General features: G+C 42.5%; 1 protein-coding gene across 2 annotated transcripts in view; it reads right to left on the bottom strand.

Annotated features, from left to right (window-relative positions):
• The window catches only part of mapk14b (mitogen-activated protein kinase 14b), a 126,210-nt gene that overhangs the window by 50,645 nt on the left and 52,087 nt on the right, over positions 1 to 23,478 (bottom strand). The window contains exons 1-2 of one of the 2 annotated variants that reach the window (XM_069941751.1): positions 9,733 to 9,975; positions 9,072 to 9,201 (exon numbers count right to left, since the gene is read on the bottom strand). In XM_069941751.1, the coding sequence (XP_069797852.1) occupies positions 9,072 to 9,201; positions 9,733 to 9,833 (231 nt within the window). In that variant the 5' untranslated portion in view covers positions 9,834 to 9,975. Of the gene's footprint in view, positions 1 to 9,071; positions 9,202 to 9,732; positions 9,976 to 23,478 lie in introns of those variants that run through there. The other variant, XM_069941753.1, reaches the window with a different exon arrangement.

Here is a 23,478-nt window from a genome sequence, read left to right as displayed (position 1 = left end):
AAGATTTAGCTATTCATGCAAGTGTAGTATAGTATAATAGTGCAGAGGTCGACAGCATCGAGTCCACGCTGCTGAAGATCCAGCTGCGCTGGATGGGTCACGTCTCCAGAATGGAGGACCATTGCCTTCCCAAGATCGTGTTATATGGCGAGCTCTCCACTGGCCACCGTGACAGAGGTGCACCAAAGAAGAGGTACAAGGACTGCCTAAAGAAATCTCTTGGTGCCTGCCACATTGACCACCGCCAGTGGGCTGATAACGCCTCAAACCGTGCATCTTGGCGCCTCACAGTTTGGCGGGCAGCAACCTCCTTTGAAGAAGACCGCAGAGCCCACCTCACTGACAAAAGGCAAAGGAGGAAAAACCCAACACCCAACCAACCAATTTTCCCCTGCAACCATGTCTGCCTGTCCCGCATCGGACTTGTCAGCCACAAACGAGCCTGCAGCTGACGTGGACTTTTTACCCCCTCCATAAATCTTCGTCCGCGAAGCCAAGCCAAAGAAAGAAAGAAGTATAGTATAATAGTGTAGTTTGCATCATATTTTTGTCTTATATGCTGATTATTCTTAATGCAGGTGTATTAGTTAGACATTGAAGGAGTAAGTCTCATGCAACCAGAAAATATACTCATCTGGCACCTACCAATGTCCATAGTTTACTGTATCTCAAGATTTGCTGGTCTGGTACATGACCAACACATGAACAAGGGAATATATTTACAGATTCCAATATCTATGGTTGGTACTAGTGTCTAAAAATGGTTTTTGAAATGATTCAAACTAATACAGTCAGGTGTCTTGGTCTTAGGTTGGGCACCAATCTCAACCAGCCCATTTCCAGCTGCCTTCATCATCATTATAAAATATTACACAGGGTGCCATCATTTGCTGTGTAAAACATCTGGTTTTCCAGAGGAGTTTAGTTTTTACAGTGCGGTGGGAAGGGGGGAGGGGGAGGGAGAGGTTATATCACTGTTCTTATCCATAAAGGCTTGTCTGGAAGGTTTGCTAATAATATTCGCCCTCTTCACTCAAACTACAACATTCCCAGTCTCCAGGTTGCTCCCAACACCATGGCATTCAACTGTCCCATTGGACAACCTCTTCCTGCACTCTTCTGCATGTAACCCTGGGGATCTTCCAGCCTCCAGCACAGCACTCCTTCCCAGCCAGCGACATCTCACCTCTGTCCCTTGCTCCAGATCCAAGCATGCCCACAGCCAAAAACTGGACTGCAGTACTCTTCCTCCCCCCCCATCCCCCACCTAGCCCCCCCCCCCACAAGCTTGCTCATTGGAGAGATGACCATGTCTGCTCTATTGTGACCAAGGGCTCGTTTGAAACTATTGAGGGTAGGCAAGTGACAAGCTGGACCCAGTGTTTGCACTATTCCACTGGTTAGATCTGCTCATGGATTTTTTTTTCAATAAACAATCTCACAAAGTTATTACTGGGTTTGACCTGTTGGGACATGCAAAATTGTATATCATTGTGGGTGGTTCATGACTGGAGGGGGAGGTAACTGCTGGGAATTTGTCAAAAAAGCTTACAGCATTACCCAAGACTTCTCCACAGATCCATCAGCACACAAGCAATTTTCTCACAAGTGGCAGCTTTGACTTAAATGACCATTTCTTGTGAATATCCTGCCTTGTGTTGCAAATGACAAGATCTAGCTGACAGCACCTCTACTCTCAACCGCTAGCAACTCTGCCTCAATCCTTGGTGACAGATGAAGAGATTCCCCGACTGATATTTGCAGAAACCTCGTATTCCTTCCCGTCATGCAACTCAGCAGACTACAGGTAACCAATCCAACCACATCAGACATGACCCTGCAACGTTCACCATCTGTCTGAATTGACACACCCTCATGTTAAATTTCTCACCTGATTCATTACCTTATGTGGTGGCAGAGGTTCAAACCAACAAAATGTGAAGGGTGTAAAATCAGAGAAGGGGAGAAAGAGCAGAGGATGGGAAAAGACTGAAATCAATGCAAAACAGGGATGAAGGACAAAAAAGTCGAGTTTGAAATTAATTGGGGCACAGAACAATTCAGGTCGTAATTACATCCCACCCTTGATGATATGTTCCATACCATGGGTAAAACCATCAACGACAAAAGCAAGCTTCACAATGCTAATTACGAGAGTCGCTCCTGATTTCCAAGCCTGAGTGAAGGGCTGAAGTGGGGTAAGGCTGTTAAGGCATACAAAATAATTTTTAGAAGGGAATTACAACAGGCACCAATTTGAACTGAAAGACATGCTGTTAGTCTTCATGAAACGTTGTCTAGCCCCATATTCACAGTTTAGAGCAGCCATTCTCAACTCTCTTTTAACCATCCCAGACTCTGCTCACAGTTTATGAGTCCCCTTCCCTGTGAAGCAGTCAAGTTTTGATTTATTTTGTACTTCTCTCCTAATGACTACATGAAAAAAAACCCAGAATTATTTGTGACACTCGAGGTGAAAAGAAAACAAGGCTTTTACTGAAATGTGGGCCCCCAGGGCGGTGCTATTGGGTCCCCGTTGGGAATGGCTGGTTTCAAGGACATTAAGTGGGAGGATATCAGGGGGCAAGGAGTGAATTTGAAATTTAGACATAGAGCACGGTAACAGGCCCTTCTGGCCCGTGAGCTGGTGCCACCAAATATCCTATAACCCACACATGTTTTGGAGCACGTTCATGAAAAATGCAACAAGATTTTTAAAATTACATTAGTAAAATAAATAAAAACTATGAGTAGAAGGGAGCTATCTTATACCCGAGAAGCTTAGAAAAGTTTAATAAATTACCTCAGTTTTAGATGGAAAATGGGGCTGAGAAAAGATTTTAGATAAAATGGGGAAAAAGACAGAGCAAGTACAAATATGGAAATACTTAAAATCTACACATAGAAATCCCATCTACATCTTTGGAAAAAGGAATTGTGCCAAAAATTTTTGGCAAATGCTATGTTCATGAAAGGGAAAGAGGTTAACAAGGAAATTATTGATGAGCTTCCAAAATTCATTACCTACAATTAATTGACAGCTAAAAAGACAAAAATAAATTAACAATAACCTCCATCGATTTTGTTAAAAAAATGTCTGACGAACAGCAATCTTGAAGCTCCTTCAGAACGTAGGGAAAAAATTGCAAGGATGTGATTTATAGATGTATTTTCAATAGTTTTGAAAATGCTCGTGAGAAAATTTGAAAGCTCAGTGAATGCAGCCAGATGAAGAAATGTGGGTTCTAAACAGAGCTGAAATGAATTTAGACCATGCTTTAGACTGGAAGTGAAATTTTACTGTGTCCAATGGTCTTTGTAGTTTCATTTGTAAAACCATTGAAATGTGGAATATAGAATCACAGAAATGTTGCAAATGGCTCTTATGGTGAAATTAAATGTCTCAAGTTGCTTCGCGGCCATAGTATATTAAAAGTACCACATATATTTTGCCCATACAATTGCATTGTCTCACTGATAATTATTATTCTGCCTTTGTGCTTAAGCACAGGCCAAAAGCTGTGAATGGAGTTAATGTAAGATGCTGAATAAAGAACTTGGCAAAGTGTGTGGAAAATAAAGGTGATTACTGGGTGATCAGAGACAGTTGTTTCTAAGTACAATGTCGGGCACAAATCTTTCACCCTGAACATGGACGTGTTCCTGCTGCATGCCACTAGGATGTTTTGTTGTTGTCAAAATGAATTTCAAAGAACTTGTTTCAGCTGTCTCTTTCAGTCAGTATACACCACATACGAGGGCATTTGGTTTTCATATCTTCAAATACAAAACCCACTGAGGCATCACAGGGTAAACATTATTTGCATTTTCGACAAGGATGCAAGACACACAACCTAATGCAGACACGAGACTCCCACAAGGCAGCTGGGTGAGTGAAAACACAATCACGTCATAAAGTTAATCATTTTATTGAGCTGATGGCTCATATGCATTTGACAGGAAGTGAAGTCCACAACTAGAACTCACTTCCCAATTTTGCTTTAAAACCAACAACTATTTCATATCGCAACCCCCTGGCACATTGCCATCATTCGTCACCTGTGAATGTTCCACGTATTTTCATTTGGACAAAGTGTGGTAACAGCGCCTTCTGGCCCACGAGCCCGTGCCATCCAAATACCCCATTTATGTTTTGAAGGGTGGGAGGAAACCAGAGCACCCGGAGGAAACCCACGCAGTCACAGGCAGAATGTACAAGCTCCTCACAGACAGCACCGGATTTGAACTCTGGTCGCTGGCCCTGCAACAGCATTGCATTAACTCCTACACTAACCATGCAGTCTCTTAATCAGTCGCAAAATAAAAGATTGAAAAAATATTGAGGCAGACTCCAGTCAGAGTGTAGCAATTACAGAAATAAAGTTGAGAATCGATTTGCAGATCAAACTATCAAAGGGACATTGAGAAATGTCATTTTTGAGCATTAGAAAGTAGATTTAAGTTCTCAATGTATGTCCTTTTGGTTGCTCTAGTTAGTGCTGCAGAGATACATGTCGCAACAGTTCTGCAGACATCCATTCAGGATGGAGGACACAAATGAGCCTGTGAATGTTGGGTGGAAATAGGGGTTAAATTTTAATGGTTCAGCACAGTCGACGGCTGATCCATGCTGCCCAATTAACCTACAAACTCCATGTTTTGGAGTAGAGGAGGAAATTGGAGCACCCAGAGAAAACCCACATAGGTCAAGGGAAGCACATACAAACTCCTTACAGACAGCCCCAGATTCAAACCCAGGTCACTGGCACTGTAATAGCATTGCACTATCCATAAACACTAAATGTGCCGTTACTCATCAATCATAGCAGCATTTTGCAGCATAGCTCTGAACACTGGGAGGTCACCTCAACAGATACTCTGTGGAGTCACAGTCTTATAGCATGAAAATAGGCCCACAACCCCAATTTGGTCTTACCATAACATAGCACAGGGCCTCCCTCTGATTTTGATGGATGGTAACGCCTTGCTGCTCTGAATCACTGATTGTCAAAGCTGCTGTTTAAATTATGTGTTTGCAATGAATGTATCATTCACATTCAGAACAATGAATTTGAACATCTTAGATAAGACAGAGGTAGGCAAGTTATTCCCCTTGGTGGGGGAGTCTGGAACTCAGGGACATAGCTTCAAGATTCAGGGTAGTAGAATTAGGACGGAGATGAGGAGGACCTGCTTTTACCAGAGGTTGGTGAATCTATGGAATTCACTGCCCATTGAAGTAGTGGAGGTGACCTCAGTAAATATATTTAAGGTTCGATAGATTTTTACAAAGTTGTGAAATTGAGAGATATGGGAAAAAGGTAGGTGGCAAATGAGCCTATTAACAGATCAGCCACAATCTCATTGAATGGCAAAGCAGGCTTGATGGGCCAGATGGCCTACTCCTGCTCCTATTTCTTATGTTCCTGTGTTCCTATGACAGCAAACAAAATCATAATTAAAATACTTAAAAGTTTGTTTTAAAAATCCATGCACTCGTATAAATAATTGAATACACTGAAATTATCTGAATTAAATCATATAATATACATGCCTCTCCATGGACACCAACTTCTTCCCACTGAACCATTGGACATACACAAAGTCAAGCTCAGGCTCAGCAGGAAAATTTCCTGGTCCACGCTCTGGGGAAATCTGAGGAACTACAGGTGTGTCAGAAATCAGCACTTAACTGAGGATAGGACTGATCTTTGGCCTTGCACAGTGAACAGGAGTTCCAAGCTTCCACCAAGTAGATGAAAGCATTTAATTTTTTGATTAAGCCAATCCTGTTTCACAAAACAGACAGAAACACTGACACAGCCATTAGTGGTTTTAAGCATGGCAACACTGGACAACAAATTCACCCCCCCCAAAAAAAAAGTTTGCTTCCTGAAATAATATTGGGAATTATGATGGACATCTTCCAGCTGAACATAATTTCACATTTATTATATAATGTAGAAAGTTGGAGAAACATTAAATTAACTTTTATTGAATTTAACATGTTTAATCGCATAATGACGCCGACACATTGCGTTAGTTCAACTGACTTAAATATGTTTTGCTGCTGATTTTTGTTTGTACTCAGCATCTGATGCCTCTCATGTCAGTGTCCAACAATAATTGGCCAGCATTTGCCCTGATACCGCTTTTCCATGGTTGCAGTGTCCTAGTGATACTTTCATCATGTTGGTCACGGCCTGCACCAAGATCAGCAGAGAGGAAGTCCGAGTGCAAATGCAAAAAATGAATTTTTTAACCTAGGCAAGTTATATCCAAATAAACAGTACTTGATGGGGAAAAAAATTGTGATTTTCCTGATCAGTAGCCCAAAATCTATAAAAGTGTTCAGGAAGCAAAATCTTTGTTGTCCAGTGCAATTATTAACAAGGCACAGGCAGAACTTCAGATTGATATAGAGGGTGAAACTCCCTTTCAACCAATACACTGGACTGGCCATGATGATAGCATTTCTTGGGAAACCAACCATGATATCTAAAATTTGCAGGTCAGCATGCCCCTGATCTCCAAGTCTGCATGTTAGAAGGTAGAAGCCAGGAAGGCACAGAAGGTCAAATGCCAGCACCTCTGACTCTGGTCATACATTGAGTTTGGTTCATGGTTGCAGACAGTCCTACACTAAAGCGCTAGGTACACTTCACATCTGGCTCCTCAGCTCTACGCCAGCTGTGTCTGGCCAATCCAATGTGGGCCATTCATTCAATTAGCTGCACCAACTTTAAAAAAGCAAGTAGAAGTTTTAAGAGTTTATTTGTCACATAGTGAGAAGGGTTCTTCTATGAGGAGTCCAAAGGCTCAACTGTAATCACATAAAGTGGAAGAACAAGAGCAAAATTACAGAGTTATCATGTTTTCATGGAAAAATAATCAATGAGTACAAAGCAAGAGCATATTAAATAATGATGAGATGAAATACAGAAAGGAGAATGAAAGTCTTGTGGCATATAGTGCCAGGATAACAACCTCTTTCTACATAAATGATCTTCAACTTCAGGAGAATGAGTAGGACCATACCCCTATCCATATCAGTGGCACTAAAGTGGAAAGAGTAAATAGCTTCAAGATCTTGGAACTAAAAGGTTCCAATGACCTGTGCTGAACCAACTACAATGGCACAATGGTCAAGAAAGTGCAGCCTCTACACTCTATGAAGATTAAGGAATTTTGATATGGTTCCCCTAGTCACTCAATAACTTCTATATGTTGAAAGGAGGTTTACTGGATGCATCAGAGTGATATGGGTGCTGCTCTGCTCAGAAATTGTAGAAGGTCATGAATATAGCACAGAACATCACACAAACTACCCTGCTCCACACCTCTTCCTGCCTAGGAAAGGCAGCCAACATACTAAAAAAAACGACCACACTCTGGACTCGTACACATTCTCTTCTCCCATCAGGGAGATGAGTCAAGATGGCAAAATTACACACCAATAGGCTGAAAGAGTTTCTTCTTCACAGCCATCAGACTCCTGAATGATCCCCACTTCAGTTGCTGCAAGCAGTAATTTGATTTTCAGGTAATAATCTTAATTTTTTACATCTCATTCAATTATTTTTGAATGTCTTTGATCATCAGATATATTAGAAGCGACAGAAAAGGCCTCTGATAGTGATAAAAGGTCACCAGCACAGTCGGGAGAAGGAACTTCAGGAGCTGAAGGCAAGTTGCTTTCCTCAAATCCACTTGCACCTCAAGGTTACATGGCAAAAATGGGGGGGGGTTGGGTTTGAAAAAAGATGGAACACTATCTGGCCCAACAAAATTTTGCAGGGGAATGCAATTTTTTAAATTTCAAAATACAGGTTAACAACAATTTGTGCTGCTGCGCTTAAAATCTTGGTTCGAATGCTTTTATAGATGATAGTTTGGGTTCTTTGTCTAAAACTGTGAGCACAGTCAAAACCTATTTATGGGGGGGGGGGGGGGGGGACATATTTTGATAGGCAGGCAGGGAAGGTCAAGTTTTGCTCCATTCCCTGAAGCCCTTTATTAATCTATTGCTGCAGAAATGTACAATTTCCTGCCAAAGAGACAGGAGATTGTGCAATTTATGAGAATTTAGACTGGACATTAAACTTTCTTCACAATATCCTCCTTCAAGTGGACCAGTGAGCTACAGTATGCCAAATTCCAAGCTGGTCTGCCTACAATACTGAATTCCTTTCAGTTGATCAACCCGACACTATAGAACTCAGTGAAACTTCCCATTCCCCCCGCCCCCCCACCCCAGGCTAAGGTATCTTGGTGTTTTCCCACATTACTGACATGGCTTTCGAAGGGATAACCACTGGCTCATGCTTGAATTCATGTTGATTCTCGTCTCGAACTGACGCTGGGGAAGCAGAGCTGAAACAAGGGTGTGTGTGTGTGTGTCTGTGTGTGTGTGTGTCTGTGTGTGTGTGTGTCTGTGTGTGTGTGTGTCTGTCTGTCTGTGTGTGTCTGTCTGTGTCTGTGTGTGTGTGTGTGTGTGTGTGTGTCTGTCTGTGTGTGTCTGTCTGTGTCTGTGTGTGTGTGTGTGTGTGTGTGTGTCTGTCTGTGTGTGTCTGTCTGTGTCTGTGTGTGTGTGTGTGTGTGTGTGTGTGTGTGTGTGTGTGTGTGTGTGTGTGTGTGTGTGTGTGTGTGTGTGTGTGTGTGTGTGTGTGTGTGTGTGTGGGGGGGGGGGGCAGGGGGGGTGATGTGTTGTGTGGTGGGAATCAAAACACAAGCAATTGACAGGACAGAGCTCGGGCACTGACCGTGGGACAGATGAGACGACCTCCTTCGCCCCACCTCACCTGGCCCGACCCGGCGGGAAAATGACTGAGTGCGATCCCCTTTTAGCAAAGAAGAGCGTGGAAGTGATCACCAGCCATGGGACCACCAGCACCATCCATTCTCAGACATTTTGTTATCAAGAGCTGAAACACTCTGCTAAAATATCCGGCTGATGTGTGAAGCCCACTTCAACTTGCAATCAGATGGTGCAGCTTTTTATTTTATTTGATGACGCCGAAAAGATGGAAGTTTTCAAAGAGCTGAGCCAGCGGGGGCTCTGCGAAACTTACATTCTCGTGTTTCATGTGCTCCATCAGCTTGAGCTCTCTGTATGCTCTCTTGGCGAACGTTTCGCTCTGAAACGGACGATACAGTTTCTTAATTGCGACCTTCAGGCCTGTCTGCTGGTCAATTCCTGAGCTGTTGATAACAACAATCCAAAAGTGTTTGTGTTTCAAACTTTATAAAACATATTTACATACCGTATTTATCGAGAGAGACGGACGGAGAGACGGACGGAGGGACGGAGGGAGGGACGGAGGGAGGGACGGAGGGAGGGACGGAGGGAGGGAGGGAGGGAGGGAGGGACGGAGGGAGGGACGGAGGGAGGGACGGAGGGAGGGACGGAGGGAGGGACGGAGGGAGGGACGGAGGGAGGGACGGAGGGGAGGGACGGAGGGAGGGACGGAGGGAGGGACAGAGGGAGGGACAGAGGGAGGGACAGAGGGAGAGACAGAGAGAGAGAGATTGAGAGACAGATACAGAGATTAGTTAGAGAGCGAGACAGAGAGAGATAGATAGAGAGAGACAGACAGAGAGAAACAGAGAGAGAAACAGAGAGAGAGAGATAATAGATAGATAGATAGAGAGAGAGAAAGCGATTTTCTTCTCTGTTTTCTCATCATGGGAGACCAAGTATTCACGTGTCTTTTCCTCACGAAACACACTCACCACACCGTCCCGTAGGCTCCAGAGCCGATCGGAGTGAGGTTCACATATCGTTCTCGCACTTGCCACACGGTGTTGTCGATGTTATAGCTGGTTCCGCTCATCCTGCGAGGAACAACGAACCCGGTCAAACAAAGTTAAAAATGCAAACCCTCGAATTTCCCCACCTTCTTTAACCAGAGATGGTCAGTAAAGCATCGTAGCGATAAATCATATTAATCACTTCCTGTCTCCGAAGATGTGAACCGCCCCAAGGACCTGGGCGTGTGTTCAGACACAGGGAAAAGTAAAGACTTCAAAGAACACGTTTGCTTCTCACTCAAAAAAAGGCTACGCGCCATAGCTAAATGAAACAAATCAATATCAAAACTGGCCAAGGTAATGACTAATTGCAACCTCAAGGATAGTGAAAAAAAAATTGCGAATGAACCAAGTCTTTCTGTAGGAAGGTGGCCAATACTGGACACAATATTCCAAATTTGGCTTTACCCATGTCTGGAGCAACTTCAACACACGTCCTAACTCATCCTCAACACTTGGACAGATGAAGGTTAATGTGCCAAAAGCTCTCTTTATGGCCTTATCTACCCAATGACACGACTTGCAAGGAGTTAAGTCAAGCCACTTTCAGGTGGCCAAAATACAATGCAGCTGTTGGGTGGCCATCTGAAAGTGGAGAACCCGGCCAGGAGGAGCACTTACCTGACCCTCCTCCTGAAGGTATAATCTCCGGCTAGGAGAATCCCCTGTTGCACCTGAAAGCAGCAGGAGCCAGCGTTCGCTCAGACGCGGCCCTCCTTCAGCCAGCACGTTCAGGTGGCAGAAAGGCGTCTTCTCCACAGCCACCTGAATGTCCCAGCTGCACCCCCCCAGCCGCGTCTGCCGACGCATGATCTGCATCCGAGCACCTGAAAGCGGCTTAACTTTATTCACCTATTCCTGTTCTATCACACTCCATAGTGCCCTAATATTTACTGTGAAATTCTACCCTGGTTTATCCTCCCAAAGAGCAGCACCTCACACTTGTCCACATTAAATTCCATTTGTCCATGTTTTCAGCTGGTCCAGATCCTGCTGTAAGCTTTGAAGTGTTCCTTACTATCCACTCCTCCCCCTAATCTTTGAGTCAGCTGCAAATTTGTTGATCCAATTGATCAAATTACCATCCAGATTGTTGAGATAGAGGACAAATAACAATAGACCCAGCACCCCTCTCCGAGACACACAAGTTGCAAGCCTCAATTGTGTGGGAAGGGAAAAGTTCAGTGGGTTCAACATATTGTAAGGCCCATGCAACTTTTTGACATAATGTGCAGCTTGTGGAAATATGTTGCGACAGTTTGCAATTGTCCACAGGTCAGGGCATTGGGAAGCTGGATGGACAGGCAGCTTTGTCTTCAGAGCTTGATGGGAGAGTATCCAGGACTGGATGGTAAGTCTGTAGTCGGGGCATCGGGAGGTCAGATGAATGGGCAGCTGGGTTGTCAGGAGTTCAGATAGGAGGGAAGCTGGGACCTAGATGAGAATTTACAGTTGTGGGGGATTGTCACTAGGGCCCAGCCTCCTGCCTATCCGAGCACCCATCAGATCAAAAATGGACTTAGCACCAAGTCCCAACCGCCCATGCAAGCTCCTAATGCCCCAACCACAGACTTGCCACTCAGTCCAGGGCACCCGCCCACACATCTGAGCTTCTGATGCTGCAAAGGACGCAGATACTTACCGTGCCCATGAGCACCCAAGGCAGTTCGTCCACCCAGTCGGGACCGGTGAGGCGGGCCATAAGTACCGACTTAAGGTGGCGGTGTTGTCGCTCGACCAGCTCATTGGCCTGCGGGTGATAGGCCATGGTGCAGTGTAGCTCGATCCCCATGCAGGTGACCCCTGGATGGCAGAGATCATTATGCAGAGACCACAGTTGACTGGTGTGTGCAGAGGCACAGCTTCCTTTGGAAGGTCATTAAGGGCTCTGGCCAAAGGGTGATGTCATAATTGTAAATGGAGCGTTCGATCCTCCACCTAGCAATTTTGTTATTTATGATTTTGTCCTTCTTGATGTTATTAAACATAAATGCCACAGAGCACTGGTTAGTGAGGAGCATAAATTTCCTATCAGCCGGATAGTGCCTCATGGTTTCTACAATGGCTTGAGCCTCCTTTTCCATGGAGGTGTTTCGGACCTTGTGGTCTTGCAATGTCCGAGAAAAAAAATGCAAATGCCTTGCCCGCCTGATTGAGGGTAGCAGCCAGGGCCACGTCCCAAGCGTCGATTTCCACCTGGAAAGATGCATTTTTGTCCACTGTGATTTTTGGCAGCTTTCATAATGTGGTTTCAGAGGTAGTTAAAAGCCGTTTGGGCTTCGGCGAGAAGGGGAAAAGTAGTGGCTTTTAAGAGAAGTTGAACCTTAGCAGTGGATGGAGGGATCCACTGAGCATAATATGAGAAAATCCCAAGCATCTCCTCAAAGCCTTCATGGTCCTGCGAATGGTGAGCTCTAACAGGGGGCATATCCTATTGGGGTCAGGGCCATTTATGCCATTCTCCACCACATAGCCAAGGATAGCCAGATATTTAGTCCTTAACACACACTTGCTAGAGTTCAGGGCTTTCACTGCATGGAGAAAACTGAATATTGGTGTCATGGTCCTCCAGGGTATGGCCATAGATGGTGACATTATCAAGGTAGGGGAAGGCAGTCTTCACCCATACTCATCGACATTCTGTCCATCTGCCTCTGGAAGATAGAAATCCCATTAATAATACTGAAAGGGTCCCTCTGGAATTGGTAGATATGACCGTTAGCTTCAAATGTCGTATATGGATGGCCTTCAGAGCAGATTGGCAGCTGGTGATGGGCAGCTTTCAGGACAATAGTCGAATATACCCGATACTGCGCAATATCATTCACCATGTCAGAAATATGAAGGAGGGGGGAAGCATTGAGGAGTGTGCACTGATTAATAGTTTGGCTATAGTCAATTACTAGGCTGGACTTGTTTTCCCCTTTTACTACCACCACTTGTGCCCTCCATGGGCTAGTGGTAGGTTCGATGATACCTTCATCCAGCAGACATCGAGTCTCTGACTTTATGAAGTCTTGATCTGCTGTGCTGTACCTCCTGCTCTTGGGAGCAATAGGTTTGCAGTCTGGCTACAGATTCGGGAAGAGAGGTCGGGAGGCGGGGGGTTGGGGGTCGATATTTAGCATGTACATGGGTTCTGATTTTAGGGGCCCTCCGTTCCAAACTGTTATGGGAGATGGGGTCCAGAATACTCCAAGGTCATGTTTTTAAGTTGACACAGGAAGTCCAGATCCAACAGCACTGGACCACACAATTCATTAAGTACATACAGGTGTATCTTACAAAATTCTCCCCTGCCTCCCAACAACAAATGTAGAGTGTGAATGAGATGCAAGGAATATACGATAATTGGAAGGATACATGTTTAGGTTGTATTCTTGTACAGTCCGTGAGTCTGTGAAGCTTTCAGTGGAGCCTGTGTCGATAAGGTGAACGGATGTTCCACTATGTGCCTACACAGTTATTATGGAGTTGATAAGCTGGTGAGGTCTGTCCTGATCCATCGAGGCTGGGTCTCATTTGAGTGGCCCTCCTGGGTTTCCCATGGGTAAGATGGCGGTGACCTTGTGGTGCAGCAAAATGGCCACCCTCCTTCCTCTGACAATGATGGCACGGAGTTTGAATTTGAGTCACAGCAAGATGGCCGTCAAGCCTGCTCACGCTGTTTTCTCGCAGCCACCCTCCTTCAGTGTGTAGCGCAGCAAGTGGCTTCAGGTGAAATCGGGGCAGTCGGCATGGGGCTGAAATCGGACCTTGGAGCAGTGCAGGCCGTGGACTTCCCAGGGCTTCCCCTTGCATGGCAAATCCTCACCCAGCATCCTTTCTTGCCACAGCTAGAGCAAACAGAATCTTTAGCCAGGCAATGAGATCAGGGGTGCTGGCTCTTGCTGCAGAAAAAGCACTCCCGAGCGTGGAAGCGTCATCTAGAATGGAAGCGGCAGCCATTAGGGCTGGGGTAGTGGGAGCAGTGGGTGTTTGAAAGGGGTCACCTGGGTGAGCGAGGTCGCTAGCTTCATGGTCGTTGTTCTCAAGCTTGGCTTGTTCCAGCAAGATGGCTAACCAGGTTCTTCTTACCAGACTTGAGCAGCGACTGCCTCATGTACCTCAAGCAGAACCCCTGTGACTAGAGTGTCCCGGATCTGTTCCTCCTCATGAACACGGCCTGTAGCCATTTCATACCTGCATTTCTTGGCAAGCGTCCACAGATCCAGCAAGTAATCATCGATGGTCTTTTCTGGCTGTTGGCGATGTAGGGCGAGTCGGTGGCTTGCTAGGACCTCGTTTTGCGATGTCAGGTACCAAGTCTTCAAAGCCATCATATGTAGTGCAGCCCTTGATGACTGCATGCCCTTTCGTTCCTACCCTGGAAACGAGTGCAGGTCTCCGGAGTTTGTCATTGTGGAAGATGTCTCTGGTGGCGTTCAGGTAAGCCTGGAAGCAGTCTAGCCAGTACGTGAACTCTCCAGCTATGTTAGGGAACAAAGAGTCCATCAGCAGCAGACCTGGCTTGAGCAGCACTTCCATCTTCGAGGAAATAAAACTGTAGCATGAATAAAAGTTCTCAAGACTGGAAGGAGAACATATGCTTTTATTTAGTTTTTAACTGAGGGTCAGGTCTTACAGTGGGGCTCAGGGTTTAGGTGGGAAACCAGGGTTATATATGGGTAGATTTGGGCAGAGTTAGTCATCAGTATAACAAACCACCAGTGAATCTCAGTTCACTGCAATTCTTGACAACCGACTTCATCATCTTCCCAACCTCTGACCAGTCTATAACTTCCTTTCTGGTGCCTCCCTCCCTTCTGAAATAGTGGGTTGATATTTATGATTTTCCAGTCCCCTGGGACCATACCAAAATCCATAGATTCCTGAAAGATCATTACCAATACCTCCACAATCTACTTCTTTCAGAACCTGATGGTGTAATCTATCTGGGAGACTTATCCATTCTGCTTTCTGAGCCCCTTCTCCCTTGAAATAGTAACTGCACTCACTTCCCTTCCTTAATACCTTCAACATCTGGCACACTGCTAAGACTGATGCAAAATAATCAGTTTCTCTTCCATCTCCTTTCCTCCCTTTATTATTTTTCGAGCGTCATTTTCTAATGGTCCTATATCTACTCTCACCTTTTTTAACTCTTTACATACTTGAAGCAGCTTTTGGAATCCTCTGAAATTATTTGCTCGCCCACTTTCATACTGCACCTTTTCCTTCCTTAGGAGGTTTTTGTTATCTCTGCAACTTTCCAATCCCCCATCTTCCCACCAAGTTTGCTTCCTTGTATGATGTATTTTGCTTTTAAGTTGTGTTACAAGATCAAAGCAGCAACAGAAGGCATATCACACAGGGGTAAAGATGAACAATTACTTTATTAACAAAAAATTCACCTTCAAACTTTAGTTCAAAATCCCCCCTTTTATAACAATGTCCACTGGTTACTATGCAAATTCCTATAACAGTGTAAATCTAATAAATTCCCAAGCCTAAATATAACATATGTAATTAAAGTCTGTTATATTTCCAACCAGCCCACAGAAAAACTTAGACACAAAACACACAAGACTCACAAAACTTCGATCTCAACCGAAGCAAAGATCATAAACAAAATTTAGTTTGTTTGTTAAACTGAAGCCAAAAGGTCTTTGAAAGAGAGCACAAAATTCAAAATTGTCTTATGTTGCTTGCAGAGAGAGGAACTACTGGCTTGGTCTGGATCCTTCTGGCTGCCTTCGGAATGTTCAACCTTTTTGAAATCCCAACATTCTAAACTGTCCTCCAGACCATAACTCATGCTCTGGGCTTTCTTCCACTCCACAGCTCCCCAAGTGGTGGTTTATCATTCAAGTCCAGAAAAATTTAGATCATTTTTCTGCATATGCCCAGTCCATCTCCCACTCTCAGCAGTTCACCTTCACCTTGGCTCTCTAAGGCAAACTGTCACTTTTTAAACATAAAACCACACAACACATGCAACACCTCCTCTGCTAAAATAAATGGTCCACAAGAACAAATGTTTAACATTTAATGGAAGTATTACATAAATAAAATAAACACTCCATTTTTTAAATAATAAGTATGTGATTATTCACATCAACCCAGATTAACATCTTGACAATCTGATATTACATTATCTGTCCCCTTTACGTGTGTTATAATTAAATCATACTCTTGTAACATTAAGGTCCAGTTCACTGTCTTCTTGTTTTTTTTTATTTTAGACAGAAAAATTAATGGATTATGATCAGTATATATTATTAATGGTTTTTGAGCAGTACAAATATACACATCAAAAATGTTGCAATGCTAAAACAAGCACTAATAACTCCTTCTCAATGGTTGAGTAATTTTGTTGATGGTAGTTAATCTTTTTTGAGAAGTACGAAATAGGACATTCTACTCCATTACCATCCTTCTTCTCTAACAGTACAGCACCAACTGCTTCATCACTGGTGTCCATGGCTAAAGAGAATGGCTTTTCAAAGTTAGGAGACACAAGTACAAGCTGATGGCATAAAATGGCCTTTAACTTGAGAAATGCTTCCTGGCTTGCATCTGACCAGATACATTTTTCTTTCTTTACAAGTAGTTTTGTTAATGGGAGTGCAATTTCTGCCAAATTTTTTTTACAAAATCTATGATAGTAGACAATCATACCTCAAAATCTCCAAAGAGCTTTCTTATTACCAGGGATAGGGAATGCAGTGATAGCCAATATTTTCACTCCAACCGGTGCCACCTGTCCCTGTCCTACCACACAACCCAGATAAATTACAGTGGTATGTCCAAACTCACTCTTGTGCAAATTCACTGTGAGGTGTGCTTCCACCAGTCTCTGAAATAACTGCTCTAATTCAAGCACGTGTTCTTCCCATGTATCCGTACTAATTACTAAATCATCGATATAGGCTCCTGTGTGCTCTAAACCCAGAATTACTGCATTAATCATTCTCTGAAATGTGCCAGGTGCATTTTTCATCCCAAAAGGCATAACATTATACTCATACAATCCCAAAGGTGTAACAAATGCAGAAATCTCCCTGCCTTTCTCTGTCAAAGGAACACACCAGTATCCTTTTAAGAGATCAATCTTTGTAAGAAACTTAGCCTTCCCCACCTTATCTATTCAATCATCTATTCTGGGAATAGGGAACACAGTCTTTGTCACCATGTTTTCCTTTTTATAATCTGTGCAAAACCTAATTGCGCCATCTGGCTTAGGCACCAGAACATAGGGTGAACTCCAATTTGAACTCAATTTTCAGATGATGTCATTTTTGAGCATATAATCCACCTCTTGATCCAACAATCTGCTCTTTTCCTGATTAACTCAGTAAGGATGCTGCTTAATAGGCTTAGCATCACTGACCTCCAAATCATGACAAGCCATAGTATTTCTTCTTGGAACATCTGGGAATATATCCTTATATTTCATAAGTAATGTCTTCATTTCATCCCTTTCTGATTTAGTCAAATGCATTAACTTGGTGTCTAAGTTTTTCAAAACTATAGAATTTTCCAGCCTGGGGCTTATCACTTTCTGTGCTCCATTACCTTCCACGAAACTCATCTCCTCCTTACTTTCCTCTATAACTAGCACCTTGGTTGGAATCCTAGTCGTCTCCTGTCATTTTTTCAAAGTAAGATTTAAGCATGTTCACGTGACAGACCTGTGTCTCTCTTAGACGATCAGGCATCTCAGTGACATAGGTGACCTGGTTAATTTTTGATTTAACTTTATATGGTCCTGAAAACTGAGCTCTCAAAAGGTTTGACTGCATTGGAAACGAAACCAACATTTGGTCGCTAGGTTTAATGTCCCTAATTTTTTGCTTTTTGATCATACCAAATTTTCATTTTTCCCCTGAGCAGTTTTTAAATTTTTCCTTGCCATCTCGCAAGCCTGATGTAATCTGATTTTAAATTTGAAAACATAATGATATACAATCAAATCTTGGATATTCAACAATAGTAATGGACGAGGGAGGAGTCACGTGATGGAGTAGTGGCCGGACGGTGAACTCCAGCCCTCTCCAGAAAAGTCGGGAAAAACAAAGGAAAACACAAAGGCACAGAAATAAAAGTTACAGAAAAGTGAGTATAAAGGTGGAAAGAAGATGGCGACAAAAAAAGAAAAATCGAAAGCAACGGTAAGAAGAGAGGAAGAGAAGACAAAGGAGGAAAAAGGTGAAGGCCTTACCTGTCCGAAGAGGCCCGCTGCGGAGAGAGAAACCCGCTCCCTCAGGTCGGTAAATAATGGACTACAAAAATGGCTCGCAGAGCCGAGTAAAAGTGCGCAACCGCGCATGCGGGGGGACCAGCTGGGGAGTCGATCTCCACAGTCGGCAACGACAGCTGCAGAACACCTGCAGCAAGAAGAGACCACAGAAGACAATAGAAACAAGAAAGAAGAGGAGGAAAGGGCAACAAAGAAACAACAGATGGCCAACCCAGAGGAAGAAGAAGAGGAAGAGGAAGAGTACAGGGAAATAGAAGAAGAAAAGAAAGGCAAGGTAAAGGATATACTTGCTCTTATTAAAGGATACATGGAGTCATTTAAAGAATGGCAAACACAGGAATTTAAGGATTTAAGAAAAAGAATAAACAACACAGAAGAGAAAATAAATAAAATGGAGATGACCTTAACAGAAATGGGAAAGAAAATGGACAAGATGGAAGAGCGGGCAGTAGCAGCAGAAATGGAGGTAGAAGACTTAAAAAAGAAATTGGAGAAATCTAATAAAAAAACTAAAGAGACACAAGAACTACTAGCTCAAAAAATAGATACAATGGAAAACCATAACAGAAGAAATAACATAAAGATAGTGGGTCTTAAGGAAGATGAAGAAGGCAAGAATATGAGGGAGTTTATAAAAGAGTGGATCCCTAAGACCCTAGGATGTCCAGAACTACAGCAAGAAATGGAAATAGAAAGGGCACATAGAGTATTGGCCTCTAAACCACAACAAAAACCAAGATCTATTGTAGTAAAATTCCTAAGATATACTACAAGAGAAAAGGTACTGGAGAAGACAATGGAAAAAGTAAGAGAGGGCAACAAACCACTGGAGTATAAAGGGCAAAAAATCTTCATTTATCCAGATATAAGTTTTGAACTCCTAAAGAAGAGAAAAGAGTTCAATACAGCAAAGGCGATTTTATGGAAGAAAGGGTATAAATTTATACTAAAGCATCCAGCGGTATTGAAAATATTTATTCCAGGACAACAAAACAGACTATTCTCGGATCCAGAAGAAGCACGAAAATTTGCAGAACAATTACAAAAATAGACTGAGGGAGGAAGACGGGTAATGAGAGTAAAAATGATCACGATTGATATGTATGTGGGTAAAGACAAAAATAGACTGAGGGATGAAGACGGGTAATGAGAGTAAAAATGATCACGATTGATATGTATGCGGGTAAAGAGGTACAAGAGTGAATAGAGACAATGAGCATACATGAATGTATCTGTACTTAGAGGAAAATATAGATAGTATAGACAAGAATTAATAAGGGAAGGTAATGGAATAGAGAGAATAAGGAGGGAATTAAAAGAGTGACCTTTGTGACATATGAAAAGTGAAATCTTTTCTGGGGGAGGCGGGGTGGGGGGAAATAGCGGTCACTGCAAAATCAGTTGACGCTTGCGAGTGGATTCGCAAATCCAAATGGAGAGGGGAGATGTGGTTGTCCGACAAGGGATAAAGGACAACTCAGGAGGTGAAGGGGAGATTGGGGATAAATAAAATAGAAATAGGAGAATAATGAAAATGTTGGATGTTGTAGGAATGTTGTCTTATAAAGAGTTGAAAATAAGAAAACAGAAATGGAAAAGGAGGAAAGGTAATGATGGAAAAACGGAAAGAGAAGATAAACAAAATATAGAAGGGCTACGCTGAACTATATGTCTTTAAATATTAATGGAATACATAACCAAATTAAAAGGAAGAAACTACTAAATTTAAATGAATAAATGTATTCCATTAGAAAAAATAACATATAGGTTAAGAAATAATATTGAAATATTCAAACAAGTATAGGAGCCTTACATTAAATACAGTAGCGAAAACCTACCGGGGACAAACATTACCTAAGTTGATGGAAGGAGAAGGAAAGAAAAGAATGGACTCAGTAGAATTTCTGGTGTAATTTTGTTGAATGACAACATTGTCTGACTGGCTTAATGGAACCTAGATTGTATACCTAAAATGGATGAGGGGGGGTGGGGGGGGTGGCTTGGGAGGGGGGGGGAGAAAAAGTCACTGTATATGTGTGAAAAAGAAACAGTGTATATCATGGCTAATGTGATTTATGGTGTGAAAAATAAAAAATTTAAAAAAAATAGTAATGGACCCCTGACTTCATGACCAAATGGCCCCAACTCAAATGGACTAAAGCCAAGAGACTCCTGAGTTGCCTCTCTAACAGCAAACAATAACAAATGGATTCCTTCATCCCAATCCTTATTATTATTTTCCACGCAAAAAGCCCTCATCATTTTTTTTCCACAGTTAAATGGAACCTTTCCAAGGCCCCTTGACTTTCACTATGATAGGCAGATGACACAATTTGATGGGTCCCAATTCATACAACACCTGTTGAAATATTCCAGACATAAAATTACTCCCTTGGTCTGATTGAATTTCCCTTGGTAGGCCAAACAGTGTGAAAAATTTTAGCATAGCCTTCACAATCATCTTTGCTTTAATGTTTCTCAGGGGAATAGCTTCTGGAAACCTTGAAGCTGTGCACATGAATGTTAACAAATATTAATTTCCCACTTTGGTTTTTGGCAATGGGCTCCCCGAAAGCAGGGATGGGTTGTAAAGGTGCCACGGTTGGTCCTTGATTAGGCTTGCCCACCACTTGACAAGTGTGACAGGTTCTACAAAAGTTCACAACATCCTTTCTTAATTTTGGCCAATAAAACTGTTTCCTTATCTTTTCTTCCATCATCTTCTTCACTCCAAGATGACCTCCTAAAGGTGTACTATGAGCCAACTTTAATATTTAATTCCTGTAAGTTTTGGGAATTACAACTTGCCTTACTAATGCCCGCTTTTCACTGGCAGGTATCACTTGTGCTCTCCACTTTCTCATCAATATTCCATCTTGAACAAAGTAATCTACTGGCACAGTTTCAATTTCCTGGTTAAACAGAATCTTATCTTTTATCCCAGCAAGATCAGGATCATGCTTTAGTCTGGCTATTAATTCTTCTCTTGACAACAGCAAAGCTGGATCCTTGGGTTTGTCCTCAATGCTTGCCTCCACTACAGGACCACCACAGAGTTTCACTACCTCTACCTTTTTTCTAGACATGGGTCTAGTAATGGCACACGCAGGGTAGATTTCCAAATCCTTTTTGGACTCAAACCAATGGCTTACTTGTGAGTTTCACCGCAGGTATGACTTTACCCTCTGCTAAATTATTCCCTAACAAAAGAGAAACTCCATCCACCGGCAGACTTGATCTTATCCCTATCGTAACCAGGCCATTAACTAAGTCTGATTTCATCACTATTCTATGCAAAGGTACAGGCTCTGCTTCACCATCAATGCCTTTAATTAAATTCACATCTCCAGTATCGATCTCCTCACCAAAATTCAAAACATTGCTTAATACAAGCTGCTCCAGTATCCCGCAGGATTTTAACTGGCACTTGATTGGATCCTCCTTTAACCGAAATGAAACCTTCAGTCATCAATGGTTTAAAAATATCCCTAACTTTCTCACTCTGAACACAGGCAGTTGGTACCACCCCTTTCTCCTTCTTCCTTTTCAGTACAGGACAATTCGCTATTATGTGCCCTGGCTTCTTACAATAGTGGCAAATAACACTCGAAAATTTTTCCTTCGCCCATTTCTCTTCCTTTAACCTCACTTCTACATTTTCTTTTTACTCTACTTGGATTATCAGCAGTATTCCTTTGAAAGGTTTTCCCTGGTGTCCACTTAGGCTTGTGGGTTAAAGTATATTGCTCTGCAAATTTAGCCAATTCTTGCCAAGTTTTTTTATATTTTTGTCTGCCAAGTACACTTGAATATCATCAGGAACACAATTTTTAATCTCCTCAATAAATCAAAGTTATTTTCTACTTTCATTGTGACACACCACCGATCAAAACACACAACCTTCCTATAAGCAAAATCCAGGTAAGATTGGGTTGCTACTTTTTTTAAACTCCAGAACTTTTGTCTATAAGCCTCTGGGACTAGTTCATAAGATCGGAGTATAGCCTGCTTTACAAATTCGTAATCAGCTGCTTTTTGTACAATGAGACACAAATACACCTGTTGGGCTTTCCCTTTAAGAACACTTTGTAGATGGAATGACCATTGGTCTGATGGCCATTTTAAATTTACAGCTACTTTCTCAAAATATTTTTTTCTGAAAATACTGGTCTATTTCAGCTTCCTCAAATGGAGGAACTAACCTCACTTCTCTACTGACCAGAAACCTCTCCTCCTGGCTAGCACGTGAGTTTTGGGCTTCTCCCTCTCCTTGGCTGAGGGTCTGCCTCATGTTTTCATTCTTTCTTTCTCTCCTCCCTTGTGGCTGCCCTTTCCTCCATTTCTGCTTCCCATTCGGCTTTCCTTTCTGCCTCTCTTTTTTCCTCTAACTCTAGTTTTATCAAAGTCAACTTTACTTCCTCTAAAGTTTTCTCCTTTGGAAACTGTTCTAATGCAGCTTCTTCAAATACCCCCTTTCCTACATAGTGCTTAACAATCTTAATCCCAGTTCTTACCGTAAGAAGTTTTAACTTGCAAACTATAACCATCAATTCTGACTTTTAAGCCATTATTAAAATAACCACTGAACGGTTCGCTTTGAACTGGTCAATATTCATAGTTGCTGGGTTTTCTGCTGGTGATTTATACACTCACCGTTTATTTTTAATTTCAAGCTGGAGGTTGAGTCAAACTCAGACGACTGATAACTAAGCACAAGTCAATCGCCCCTAAAGCTTCCAAATTGGTTTGATCCCAGACAATGCCCCCGAATTATGTTACAAGATCAAACCAGCAACCACAAAGAAGGCATATCACACAGGGGTAAAAATGAACAATTACTTTATTAACAAAAAATTCACCTTCAAACTTTAATTCAAAACCCCCCTTTTATAACAATGCCCACTGGTTACTATGCAAATCTCTATAACAGTGTAAAACTAATAAATTCCCCAGCCTAAATAAAACATATGTAATTAAAGTCTAAGTTATATTTCCAACCAGCCCACAGAAGAAAAACTTAGACACAAACACAAAACACACAAGACTCACAAAACTTCGATCTCAACCGAAGCAAAGATCATAAACAAAATTCACTATCTTAGATGCACAAGTGTACTGGTCAGAATGGATATGCTCTATTCTGCACGTATAAATAAACAAAATCAGGGCTTTCAAAAAGGAACAAAATAGATACTCAAAATAAAATTTGGCAGGTAATTGGTCTGAGGAGATTCCTCTGCCAGGAGTCAAATAATGCTAAGATTTGATCTTCAGCTCTGTGGGTAATCTCAATGCATGATTTAAGAACAGCATCCTTTCATTGACATGCACATTAATGACTGCCTTTGTCGACCTCAATGGGAGATGCTTGTGATATGGGGCAAGTATAGTACATCAGTCTTGGTGAATGATTCTTCAGAAAAAAA

This window comes from Narcine bancroftii, chromosome 5, assembly GCF_036971445.1.
Source record: "Narcine bancroftii isolate sNarBan1 chromosome 5, sNarBan1.hap1, whole genome shotgun sequence".
NCBI classification, from domain to species: Eukaryota; Metazoa; Chordata; class Chondrichthyes; order Torpediniformes; family Narcinidae; genus Narcine; species Narcine bancroftii.
Note: the sequence above shows the minus strand (reverse complement) of the source record. Positions and strands in the feature narration are given on the sequence as shown.